Source organism: Aulonocara sp. 'chitande type north' Nkhata Bay, linkage group LG8, assembly GCF_057382095.1.
Source record: "Aulonocara sp. 'chitande type north' Nkhata Bay isolate Kocher_YH1m ecotype deep benthic linkage group LG8, A_spYH_male_GT1.1, whole genome shotgun sequence".
NCBI lineage: Eukaryota > Metazoa > Chordata > Actinopteri > Cichliformes > Cichlidae > Aulonocara > Aulonocara sp. 'chitande type north' Nkhata Bay.
The window spans coordinates 27,132,848-27,146,045 of NC_141351.1; the positions used below are offsets into that span (position 1 = coordinate 27,132,848).

Genomic DNA, 13,198 nt, shown 5'->3' on the forward strand with positions numbered 1-13,198 from the left:
TTCATTTTTTCTGTTTTTTGTACTGAATTTGATAAAAAGGTGTTTTACAGGCGCAGCGCCTCCAACTGGAATCAGCTGAAAAGTCATAAACACGTCTTTAAAAAACCCGAGATGATATTTCTGAGATGAATTTTAAACGGTTTAAGCCAGGGGTCCCCAATCCCAGTCCACGAGGTCCCTGCAGGTTTTAGATGTGTCCTTGATCCATCACAGCTGATTTAAATGGATAAATGACCTCCTCAACATGTCCTGAAGTTCTCCAGAGACCTGATGATGAACTCATCATGTAATTCAGGTGTGTTGACCCAGGGTGAGATCTAAAACCTGCAGGACACCGGCCCTCGTGGACTGAGATTGGGGACCCCTGGCTTAAGGCCTCAGAGTTAATCATGAGGGGGCGTGGTCAGATAGGCCACACCCTAATCGTGAAACTGACATTGGGGTAAAATGATGCACAGAGACAGATTTTATATCGGGCTGTGGACGAGTTCATTTTAACTCTGTGGGTCTGACTCAGTGTGGAGCCTCCAGTGGACGTCAGGGGAACTGCAGCTTTGTTTCCGTCACTTTGAGCTTCCAGGTTTTCATGAAAAACTCCGAGCTTCTGTTTGGGATTCACGCAGAAACAAAACACGACAGCGAGAGACGTCAGATTAATGCAGGCGTCACACACTGATGTCTGCAGGTTGCTGTGTGTGTGTGTGTGTGTGTGTGTGTGTGTGTGTGTGTGTGTGTGTGTGTGTGTGTGTGTGTGTGTGTGTGTGTGTGTGTGATTTATGGTCAGAGCCGAGCAGAGAGGTGGAATTTTCCCAAAATATGTTTGAGTAAACTGCTGGGAGACAGCAGCCCTCACAGCTCGCTGGTGTGCATGAACAATTTGAACAGTGTGGGGCAGTGTAACACCCCCCCCCCCCCCCCCCCCCCCCCGAGCTGCACGCTACAGCAATGGAGGACGCCGCTTCTCTCCGACTCCTGGTAATGCAGCTGTTGTCCTGAGGACTCAGAATGAGACACCTTCACTCACAGGTGGAGAAGTTATGGTTAGTTCACTGATGGAGGAGCGCAGGAAGCTACACACCACTGCCCCCTTGTGGCTGCTCCTGACGCTACAGTCGCATCCAAATAACTGAAAATGAAAAATATGAAGTTATCATTAAATTTGTACCTGAGCGCGTTATTTATTCTAAACGTTGGACACATTCTGTTTAGTCAGAAATCAAATAAATAAATCAAAGTAATATTACATGAATAACATTAAGGGTTATGAGAAATGTTAGAAGTAAAAATATGCTAAAAAAAAAAATTGTTGAATAAAAACCTGAAAAAGACTCTTCAGCAGCTCTGTGTCTGCAGACGGAGGCGTCTCCCTGCTGCCACAAATACAGCCAGACTGCCATCAGCCTGCTGCTGTGAGACATCCAGCAGCTGACCTTCAGCGATCATCTGCATCACCCCGCCACGACCCGAGGATCTGACCTCTGACCGGAAGACCCTGACTGTGTTTACTCTGCTGACACCCCCCCCCCACACACACACATATACTCAATGACGCATGCTGCCTTGTACAGTATGACCTGTACATGTCCAGAAACCTTGGAAACTCCTCACGCTGCTCCACCCTTTTCTCTGAGTGGGAGGTGCTCATTCTCATTCCTAATGCTTCGCACTCAGCTGCAAACTACCCCAAGCTGGAGGTCGCCATCTGATGAAGCCAAGACAACCACATCTGAGACCAGAGAGTCCAACACGCTCCACCCTTGGCTACACCCAGATTCTTTGAGAAAGGAACCACCAGGAGCGAGTCGGGCTTTGCTGAAAACCCAGCAGAGGCTAAACACTCGTGATCAGCTTGTGTCCTGCTGTGCTCGGGGCTGTGATTGGAGGATCGGTGCTTCGTGCAGTCTTTAAACCAGGGGTCCCCAATCTCAGTCCACGAGGGCCGGTGTCCCTGCAGGTTTTAGATGTGTCCTTGATCCATCACAGCTGATTTAAATGGATGATTGACCTCCTCAACATGTCTTGGGGTTCTCCAGAAGCCTGATGATGAACTAAGCATGTGATTCAGGTGTGTTGACCCAGGGTGAGATCTAAAACCTGCAGGACACCGGCCCTCGTGGACTGAGATTGGGGACCCCTGCTGTAGAGGAACTACAAACATATTCTTGACTACACTCGATGTAGAATAAAGTGCTGCAGGAAGCGTCTGCCTGCTGGGAAAAAGGAAAACAATTCAGGAAATTCCAGAAATGGAGGAAAAAATGTGTCGACTCTAAAACAGAGAGAGACTCTGCACGTTTGTGACATTTTATATAGAAATGAAAGTATATTTCTACAGCGTGAGTGTCTGTGTGCTGCTCATCGTCTGTCTCTGGTTACTAATGTTGTGCTTACAGATTTTACACACTGACACGTTTGTTGCACCACAGGCAGTCCAGCACGGCACGCGGACTGCGGTGTACGCGTCGGCTCCTGGCAGTCTCCTCTGAACATGGGGTTTATGACGTGTGGGCGGGGACGCCGGCGGAGGCCGGGCCAGCCGGTTGGGTGGCCACAGATGCCGACTGTCTCCTCGCACTGCAGTGAAACCCTTGAAACACGTGGGTGTGACATCCGACATCTCCCACTCATCCCACCTGCAGTCTGTTTTCCAGGCGCTCCGTCTCTGCTGCACAGACTCAGCGTGACTCCGAGTGAACTCATCATTTATGTAACTGTGCCACAAAACACGGCCTGAAATCATGAAAACGCGTCAGACATGGCAGATTTATTTCACTTCGTTTCATTGAGCTCATGTTAGGAGGACGATGGGCTGCAGACGTGTTCCTGTTGGAGGGTTTTCACGTTCAACTGATCATTTGAAACTTTGCGTTTTTGTGCCACTTTCGGACAGAAATGTTTCACGAACATTATTTTACTTAATATGTGATTCAGATCTTCACAGTGGTTTAGCTGTGGTCCGTAGAGCTCCTCACATGGTCCAAGACGAAGCACCACGTCTCAAAGCTACCGCGGTAAAGTGAGCCGTCATTTGTGAGCCGCGGTCAAGCCAGCCGCCTCCTATCCGCCGCATAAATTTCCTTGCGCTTTTACACCAGTCTTTAGGGTAGCGCCTTTTCGCTTTATTGTCAAAGGAGCTTGCAAAGAAAAGCGTCTGGACTTCTTTAAGTTGCTTGAAGACGTTTCACCTCTCATCCGAGAAGCTTCTTCAGTTCTAAGGTCAAATGGTGGAGAGTCCCAGATATAAACCTAGTGGGAGTTTCTCCCCACAGAGGGACAAAAGGACCCCCTGATGATCCTCTAATCGCCTGAGCCAAGGTGGGAAACTGGGCGTGGGTCACAATCAGCCAGAGTTTCGGGTGAGTTCATTGTGAAACCTGGCCCCACCTTATCATGTGAATTCCTGAGGTCAGATGGCCCAGGATGTGAGTGGGCGTTAAGGCGTCTGGGAAGGATCTCAAAACTGGATTATAGATGGCAGAGAGTTTCGCTTTATATCCTGATTGAAAGCCTAGACCCGCGCACACGTGCGCGCGCACGAACTGTCACACGCGCGCGCGCACACACAAATTACAATGGAACAGCCCAATACAGCCATCGTGACAGTCTGGTTGCATATTCAAAAATTCATTAAAAATCATTCTTAAAAGTTGATGCCAAGCTTTCAGCACAATCCTCTTCTGGGACACCTACTTTACCTCTGGGCCAGGTTTTACCCAGATTTACTGTAATATTACTCAGAAATCACAGTAAACTCATATTCAGTGCAATACAGTCAATACACTACAATTATGTCTATTTCACAAATTCATTAAAAATCATCCTGAATAGTTGATGTCCAACTTTCAACACATTCCTTCTCTGGGACACCTACTGTACCTGTGTGCCATGTTTCGTCCAGATTTACTGTAAAATTCCTCAAAAATGAAAGGACATTTATATGCAATTCAATACAGTCAATACAATTATGTCAAATTCAAAAATTCATTACAAATCATCCTGAATAGTTAAGGTTCGACTTTCAACACATTCCTTCTCCGGGACACCTACTGTACCACTGTACCAAATATCATCCAGATTTATTGTAATATTACTCAGAAATTAAAGGACATGTATATTGAATTCAATACACTTACTTAAATATTGCATCATATTCAAAAATTCATTAAAAATCATCCATAATAGTTGATGTCCAACTTTCAACACCGTCTTACCTGGATCTGGTGTCAAGCCGGCACTGCTGGCTGACTTCTGGCATGGTAAGATGGCACTGTTTATGTGATGGCATGCCACATTTGGCCTGATTGGGTGAATGTGACATGTTGTATAGAGCACTTTGAGTAATATGGGTGAGTAAAAAAGTGCTGTATAAGAATCAGTCCATTCACTGTCTGAACAGAGTTTCGTCATGTTACTTTTGCACTATTATGTTCCAGCACATGTTGTTATTACATGGCTTACATGGCTAAGGTACACATTAGGCTGACATCTGGGGCCAGAGCTGAAACTGTTCTGGGCCAGCACAGGGCCAGCAGTGTGTCTGCAACTGGCCTTGTGTTGGCGCATGTGTGGGCCACCTCTGGTAAACCAGATCTGGGCCACCAGAGGGCCGTCATTCTTTGCGGTACGCAGGCCATGTGTAAGCACATTGTGTGGGACAGATCCAGGCCATACCAATTTTGCTATGTGGGAGGAAGTATGTAAAAATAGAAACATCATAAAAATGAAAATGAACATAAAGTAAAATGTACTGAAAAGAACATCAGTATGGCCATCATTATTTGCTTGGAAAGTCTAAAGTTCCATGGCTTTGAACAGCCAGAGAACGCAATGCCCAGCTTAGAGCGACTAAAAGTAACTTCTTTTAACATTCTGTCATTCTGCTTCTATATCAAACATCCACTAAAAATAGTCATTTGAAAAAAAATATTCGCCACTTTTCATCAGTTTGGGTTCCTCTGTTTATAGCAATTTTTAGAAAAGAACCCAATACCTTTGTCACTATACAGTTGTACAGTGAGATACAGAGCATCTCCTACTCATTGCAAACATGCTGGGAGGGTGGCTCTATCCGCCTTAGTGCAGCTGCTGTACCATACAGAGGGTTGTGCGGTCAGCTGAGCGCACCATCCGCTCCGAGCTCCCTGACCTGCACTCAATCTACAGCAGGCGGTGCTGGACCAAGGCCAGGAAGATGGTGAAGGACCTCAGCCATCCCAACAACAGACTGTTCTCTCTGCTGAGGTCAGGAAAGCGATTCCGCTCCCTGAAGACCAACACAGAGAGACTGAGGAGGAGCTTCTTCCCGCAGGCGATACGGTCTCTCAATCACACCACCACACAGTACTGACCCACACATACAGTTCTTACACACACACTGGACTTTCTGGACTTTGGTTTTGCACAACACTGGTCACTATATTCTTCATTTCCGGTTAATACTTGTACAGCTGCTGTTATTGTGTATATATTTATTTATATTTAGATTTCTTCATACATTCTTATATAGTTCTATATTGTGTATTTTGTTGTACAGTTATTTTATTTTCAACTTTAATTTATATATTTATCTTATTCTTCCCAGTTAAATTTACCCTTCATTCTAATTTGTGTTGTACAGTTATTTCATTTTTAACCTTAATTTATATTTTATTCCTTCCTAGTTAAATTTACCCTTTTTAATTTTTCATATTTATTTCCTATCTTATTCATAGCCTTTTCCTTTTTTGTTCTCTTTAGGTCACGAGCAGTTGTCCAAGCATTTCACTACATATCGTACTGTGTATGACTGTGTACGTGACAAATAAAATTTGAATTTGAATTTTTTGAATTTGAATACTGTGATGCAGTAAGTTAGTAGGCTCTCAATGGGCGAGTGGTGGAAGGGTGAGCTGTAGTCCACAAAGAGCATTCTGGCGTAGCTCTGCCGCTGTTCTAGGTGACTCAGCACCGAGTGGAGGGTGATGGCATCTTCTGTGAATCTGTTTGCGCGGTATGCAAACTGGTGGGGGTCGAATTCTGGGGGGAGGTAATCCTTGGTGTGCTGAAGGACTAGTCTCTCAAAGCATTTCATGATTACGGGTGTGAGGGCCACAGGGCAATAATAGTTCAGGCTGGTGATGGGAGACTTCTTTGGTACTGGGATGATTGTGGCTGATTTTAGACAGGATGGGATGGCTGCTTCATCCAGTGAGAGGTTGAAGATTCTGGTGGAGATGAGGGTGAGCTGGTGGCCACATGGTCTTAGCACTTTACCACGTATTCCGTCTGGACCGGCCGCCTTCCTGGGGTTCACTGCTAGGAACACACATCTGACATCGTGCTCCGTTACAGTGAATGGAGCGGTGCAGGAACCAGGTGAGGATGAGGATGGGAGCAGGGCTGAGGCAGATGAATGCTGCTGTTGTGGTGTTTCAAAGTGGGCGAAGAAGCTGTTTATTTCCTCTGCCAGCTGCACACTCAGGTTTTCTGTTTTCACAGTTCTGCCTCTGTGGTTTATGATGTCGATTATTCCCTGCCACACCTCTCGTGTGTTGTTGCTGGACAGGTGGGACCCCTTTTCAGGTCAGCTCGAGCAGACCTGTACAGAGCTCTGTCAACAGACCTAAAGTCGGCATTGTGGGCTTTGAGGAGTGTGCAGACCTCGCCGGTCATCCAGGGTTTTTGGTTTGGGAAAACCTGAATGCTTTTGTCCACAGTCACATTTGCAATACAGAACTTGATATAGTCCAGTACTGATCCTGTGAATGTTTCTAATGCAATATATTAAACTTTACCAATGTAACGCTGCCAAATCAATTTTGAAAATATCTGTGGATTTTGTATTGAAAAATGCAGGTATCTTTCAGATTTATTTTTATGTTATGAAAAATGTATTAAAAGTATAAGCATGAAAAATTACAAGAGTGCAATAAAAAATATAACCAAACAAGCTTAATTTACAGTTTGAAATACAGAAGATAATGAAAATATATAATAATCCCCATATCCAAGTATCAAGACGTGTAAAAACAATTTACATTCTTTCCTCAGTTTCTATTAATAAGACTTAAATTTACATGAAATTTTTCAAAATTATATACATTATTCATAAGGAGACAAAGAATTCAGAAACAACATGGAGAATGTCTTGATGCACGCTCAATCATCCAGGTAATTAAATCCCTAAAGGTTGATTCTGTTCATCTGGACGTAGCGTTTTCAATGGGAGAAAAGTTTTGTCACTCATCCAGGTGACTTCTGCAGTCTCAGCTGACTGCAGGTTTCCCTAATCTTATAATACTAATAATAATAATGGATTCCATTTATAAAGCGCTTTTCGAGACCCTCAGAGCGCTTTACAAATCCACTATTCATTTACACACGGGTGGAGGCAGCTACAGTTGTAGCCACAGCTGCCCTGAGGCAGACTGACAGAAGCGAGGCTGCCATATCGCGCCATCGGCCCCTCTGGCCAACACCAGTCGGTTTTAGATGAAGTGTCTCGCCCAAGGACACAACGACCGAGACTGTGGGAGCCGGGGCTCAAACCGGCAACCTTCCAATTACAAGACGAACTGCCAACTCTCATTATGCAATGTACTGTTTAAAAGAAAAACCTTTTTTTTTTGCCTTGACAACATACATTCATCTTCATTTCAAATAAGTAGTTATTTTTCACACAGAGAGCAATACCACTCTCCAGCCTCTGCTGTCCAAAACTCTGTATTCATCTGGAGGCACTGTGTGTGAAACCACTTTAAATAGCTCTCATGCAGGAACAAAGATATTGTATAAAATGAAGTGAGGGAATGGAGCTATAAATAGATTAATATAGAGATATGAAAATAAACTTATATATAGACATAGGAACACAAGTTTTAACGTTAATGTAATATAAGCATACAGGTGTCTAAGCAAACATTGTGGCATACAAAGTGAGAGTGCAGTGAGTCATGTTTATTCCTGTTCAGTATGTGTCTGACACAAGTGGATGAATGAAAAAGTCTGACAGCAGCAGCAACAACAGACTATGCCTTCCTGATGACTTTCTATCTGTTTACATCTTTTTCTTTGATGCCTGTATCCCAGCTTGAAGAGTCCTGGACCCTTTTTCTAGTCAGTGGGTGTGTGGGCAGACAACTCTGGCTTGTCACCCAGTTGGATTTCCTGGTATTTGTAAGATGGCACTATCTACAAATCAGGACACATTAACTATGATATTAAAAAATGACATGATGACATAGTTCTTGGTCAGTTTACCAAGCATTTCTCAGCTTTGTTCTTTATAGTTCTGTTCATCATATCATTGCTTGTGAGTCCTGGATTATTTGATGGTATGTTTACATTATGTATTCTTTTGTTTTCAGTTCCATGTTGCTTTTAAGTGTAGTTCTTCTTCAGCGTTCCACAAGTGGATGGAAGACTTGTGAAAACACTCTAGTGTTAAAGCCAGTCTTGTCTTCATGTCTGAAGTACATTATTCTATTCTATTCTATTCTATTTATAGTAAGTAAGTAAACTTTATTTATTAAGCGCTTTTCGCAGACAGGCAATCACAAAGCGCTGTACACAAATATTAAAATATTAAAATAAACAATAAAATCAATAGACATTATATACAATGTAAAAGATCAAATGTAAATAATGTAAAAAAAATAAAATATGTAGATCAACAAAAGGCTTGTTTGAACAGAAGAGTTTTTAACTGTTTTTTAAAAGAATCCACAGAGTCAAGCAAACGTAACTGTAGTGGTAAACTGTTCCACAGCCTTGGTGCAACAGACTGAAAAGCTCCGCCCCTTTTGTCTTCAATCGTGTACGGGGAACAACTAAGAGACTCTGAGTCTGTGAGCGGAGATGACGAGCGCCAAATCACAACAACAGTCACATAAAGACACTTTATGTTGCTGGGTAAAAACGCAACAATAATACAAAGAAAACCCCAACAATTTAAGTACCCATATGAGCTAACATTTAGTGTGAGTGGGAAGGAAAAACTCCATTTGAAGAGGTAGAAACATCTGGCAGAAACAGGCTCAAGGAGAGACAGCCATCTACTGTGACTGGCTGAGGTTGATGAAAAGGAGACAGGACAACATACACACTGTGCAAGAGATATTAACTAATGATTAAATGCAGAGAGGTGTAGAAACACAGAACGAGCAAAGAAGGAAAAAATTCATACATGATGGGAAGCCCACCGTTCCTAGGCTTATTGCAGCACAAATAAGGGAAGATTCAGGGTCACCTGATCCACTATAACTGTATTATTTGTCAAAACGGAGGGTTTTAATGCTAATCTCAAAAGCAGAGACGGGTGTTTGTCTTCTGAATTAATATAGAATAGAATAGAATAGAATTCAACTTTATTATCCACAGAAGAGAGGTCTAAGAGATGAAGACTTACCGTTCAACCTTAAAATTCTATAGGAACCACAAGTACACCTAATACTCCAAAATTAAAATCTGGATTTCATTTTTTTTTTGTTTTGTTTTTTTGTGTCCCGTTTGGATCTTTAGCATCAGAATTGTTGTCTTAAGGCCAAGAAAGATGCCAAGCAGATTTATTTTACCAAGTGGATCATCGTGGCCATGCCATATTGGTCCATTTGATTGACCTTTATTATAATTATGAATTTATTTTATTTTCAGTTGCTACAAACGGGACAGACATGACTGGGGGATAGGACAGGGAGAAAGAATGAAAGAAAGAGAGGGAGAGAAAGAAAACCAAAGGGGAGAAGAGACGGTGAGAAGGAGGGGAAGAAAGAAAAAAACAAAACAAACAAAACAAAACACCTGGATCACCTGTATGGAGAAAAAAACAGAAGAGAAAGCAAACAACAAAGAGCAACATAATAAAAAAAACGGCACCATCACAATGAACTAGCTAGCAGTAGATATCAGTAGATACTAAATAATAAACGATATTGTGCAGCACGCAAGATAGACAGCGCACAATGTGCTTTGAGGCAGCAGCCAAGAAAGCTGTAGTCCGCCTCTGTGAATACCCGTGTGTACACCTGTGTGGATCAGCATGCTTGCATTCCAAAGGTTTCTCCATGTAATGATCTGCTAGAGGGTGTGGGGGGGCCACAGCCCCGTCCTCCAGGGCATGAAGCAGGTATGGAGGAGATCAAAACTCCAGACATCCAGAGGCCCCCAGAACACAAGAGACCAAGGAAGACCAACAGAGGGGCAGCCGCGCCACTGTCCCAGAAAGAGCTGAGGAGAGTCCCAGATGAGGGCTCACTCAGCAGCCGCGGAGCAGAAGCCAGGGGGGGTTGCAGTGACGCGCCCGTGAGCTCCGCCGGCAGCCAGCTGTGCCTGAGTGACCGAGCCCCAGGCCGAGAGGCCGGGGGCACCCCACCTCCGAAGTGGCCCGAGCGAGCCCCAGGCTCCAGGCCCCGATAAGCGGCCGCCAAGGAGTGAGCCGGTGTGAGTCTGGATTTCAAAGCGAGTCAGTGAAGACAAGCAAATATGCTGTCTCTTCATAGTCCCTGTCATGACTCTCTCAGCGGCACTTTTGATCCATCAATATTAAACAATTATTAAACCTGGCCCAGAGGTACAGTAGGTGTCCCAGAGAAGGAACATGTTGAAAGTTGGACCTCAACTATTCAGGATGATTTTTAATGAATTTTTGAAATTTCCATAATTGTATTGGCTGTGTTGGGCTGTTCCATTGTAATTTGTGTGCGCGCGTGTGCGTGTGACTGTTCGCGCGCGCGCACGTGTGCGCGGGTCTAGCCTTTCAATCAGGATATAAAGCGAAAAGGCGCTACCGTAAAGACTGGTGTAAAAGCGCAAGGAAATTTATGCGGCGGAGAAGAAGCGGCTGGCTTGACCGCGGCTCACAAATGACGGCTCACTTTACCGCGGTTCAAAGCTCAGGGTCACTGATTGTGTCAGTGGGTCCGGGAGGTTTTTCAGTGATCTGCGAGCTCCTGGACTGATGCTGTTTCTCACATTTTTACTGATTTCCTTAAAGTCTTTGTGCTACGCAAACCACTCAAACTTGATGTTTTCTAATATTTCGCAGTGATTTACAGACACAGGTCTTTCGCAGCGACCGCACAGAGAAGCTTCTCGTCTCTGAGCCGCTGCTGCAGGTTTTAAACTGAAACTAAATGAGCGTTAAATCGTTTGGATCAAAGCTTCTTCCTGCTCTCAAACATTTTACACTTTCAGCTCTTTTGTTTTTGAGGATTTGCTGTTTTTTCAACAATACAAAGTTTTTTTTATTCCAAACTGCATCCTGACATCACCCTCACTCACTAATGTTTTCAAAGTTTTTCAGGATTTTAGAGAGAAAACGGACATAAAGACAACAAACAATAAAACTATATCAAAGGTTCAGACTGAAGCTGAATGCGTGACGTGAATCTGATGAGAAGTCGCGCACGTATTTCTGATGGACAATAATCAGCTGGATTTATAGAATTTAATCTTTCAATCTTAATCTTCAACCTACAGGAAGAACATAAAGAAAATCTGTAGCTGTTCAGCAGCAGCAGCGGCACAGGTGTGCGCTCCACCTGAATACGTGCAGAGGAGAGCCTGCTGGAGCCGTCCACCGCCCCTCCATCCTCCCTGCTGCCTGTGAGCGGAAACTCTGGTTTAAATAACACGATCCCACATTATTCATGTTAGTTTTAACTCATTCGTACCGAAACGACGTTCTTGTCTTGCTCAGCGATTGTTTCGTGAACAGGAAGCGTTCAGCGTCTCTATTAAACACAAACATTTAAACACAACACAGATATAAAACTGCTAAAACGCTGCCACCTTGTGGTAAATGTGTTTATTTCTCCAAAGAAATGACAAGAATAAATCACTGATAATAAACGATAATAATTTTCTCGGTTACATCATTTAGCTGGAATCTGCAGGTTTTCCTTTAACAAACATTTCCACCTTAAATCAAGCAGAAAAAAACACGTAAAGTCACCTGAATGTGACAAATGTTCCTGCGGCGCTGCTCGTTTCCACCCATTTGTACTTTTCTGAGGACATAAAACAGATTCTGGATCTTTTGCATTGATCTTATTCTGAGCAGACTGACTCCACGTGGACCCGCAGGCGCGCGCCGGTCTGTGGATCCGCAGGCGCGCGCTGCGTTCAGGGTTTTGGCTGCTGTGACAGAAAACATTTTACATTTCTTGCAAAAACAAATTTGACACTTTTTTGTTTCTCGAACAGAAGACAAAGTCAAACACGTGATTTTACAGGATGCCGTGATGAATAAATAAAACCAGTCTGTTCTCTGCTGTCCACGCCTGTGATGATGTCACGTACAGGTGTGATGCGGGTGTGAGTGGAGAGTCTCAGCTCGGGCAAGCGCACTTGCACTCAGATATGAGTGGGTACTGCACCGGGATCCACGCGCACCGGAGCGCGTTCCTGCGCCGGCAGCGCCACCGCAGCAGGGTCACGTGCGCGGCTCTGGCGGGCGTGCACAGCATGCCCTCGGGCACCGAGCACGAGCGCTTGTTGGAGCAGCTGCCCACTTTCACGTAGCGCGGCCAGAAGCGCGCGCCCAGGTCACTCCAGGCGTGCTGCACCGGACACGCGGCACGCGCCCACAGCCACTGTTGCAGCCGGCGGCGCAGCTTCCGGCCGCGCGGCGGTTCCGGGACCCCCGGGGAGTCCGGGGGCTCCTGCGGCGGGGATGCGGACATGAAGCGCGGGTCGAAGCGGGCTCCCAGCAAGCCACGCAGCTCCGTGACGTTCAGGTCCCGCTCCGTGGGGTCCAGCGCTGGGTCCGGGTCCTCCTGCAGAGCCTCCACCGGTAGACCGTCCCCGGGGACCGGCCGCAGCAGGAAGCAGTGCTGACACGCCCCCTCCTCCGTCCCAAAGCCTACGGAGAGCACGAGCGCCAACACGGCCAGGAGGGAAGAGGGCTCCATGTCCACGAGCCACACCCCCACGCAGGTATCCAGAAAGACCTTAGCAACCGTAAGAGCGCGCGGGGCGCAGAGACGGGTCCGCGCAATCCGTGTCCAGGTCCACGGCGCGCGGGACTCCACGCGCGGTCCGCATGCTGCTGCTGGTTCTCCCGAAGCCCGAGTGAAGCCTCCGCTCGCTGCAGCCAGATATCCTGCAGGGTGCTGATGTCATCCACGCCGGGCCCACCCCCTCCCTAGATACTCCAAGTTCACGCACAAGCGCGTGACCGCGAGGAGGAGGAGGAGGAGGAGAGGAAAGCACCAGGAGGAAT

At 45.5% G+C, this 13,198-nt stretch overlaps 1 protein-coding gene across 1 annotated transcript; it reads right to left on the minus strand.

Annotated features, from left to right (window-relative positions):
* Positions 1-11,763: 11,763 nt before the first annotated feature.
* On the minus strand, positions 11,764-13,016 carry nog3 (noggin 3). Its single transcript, XM_086304858.1, has one exon. The coding sequence runs from the start codon at positions 12,885-12,887 to the stop codon at positions 12,306-12,308; it is 582 nt and encodes a 193-aa protein (XP_086160984.1). The 5' UTR covers positions 12,888-13,016; the 3' UTR covers positions 11,764-12,305.
* Positions 13,017-13,198: the final 182 nt, after the last annotated feature.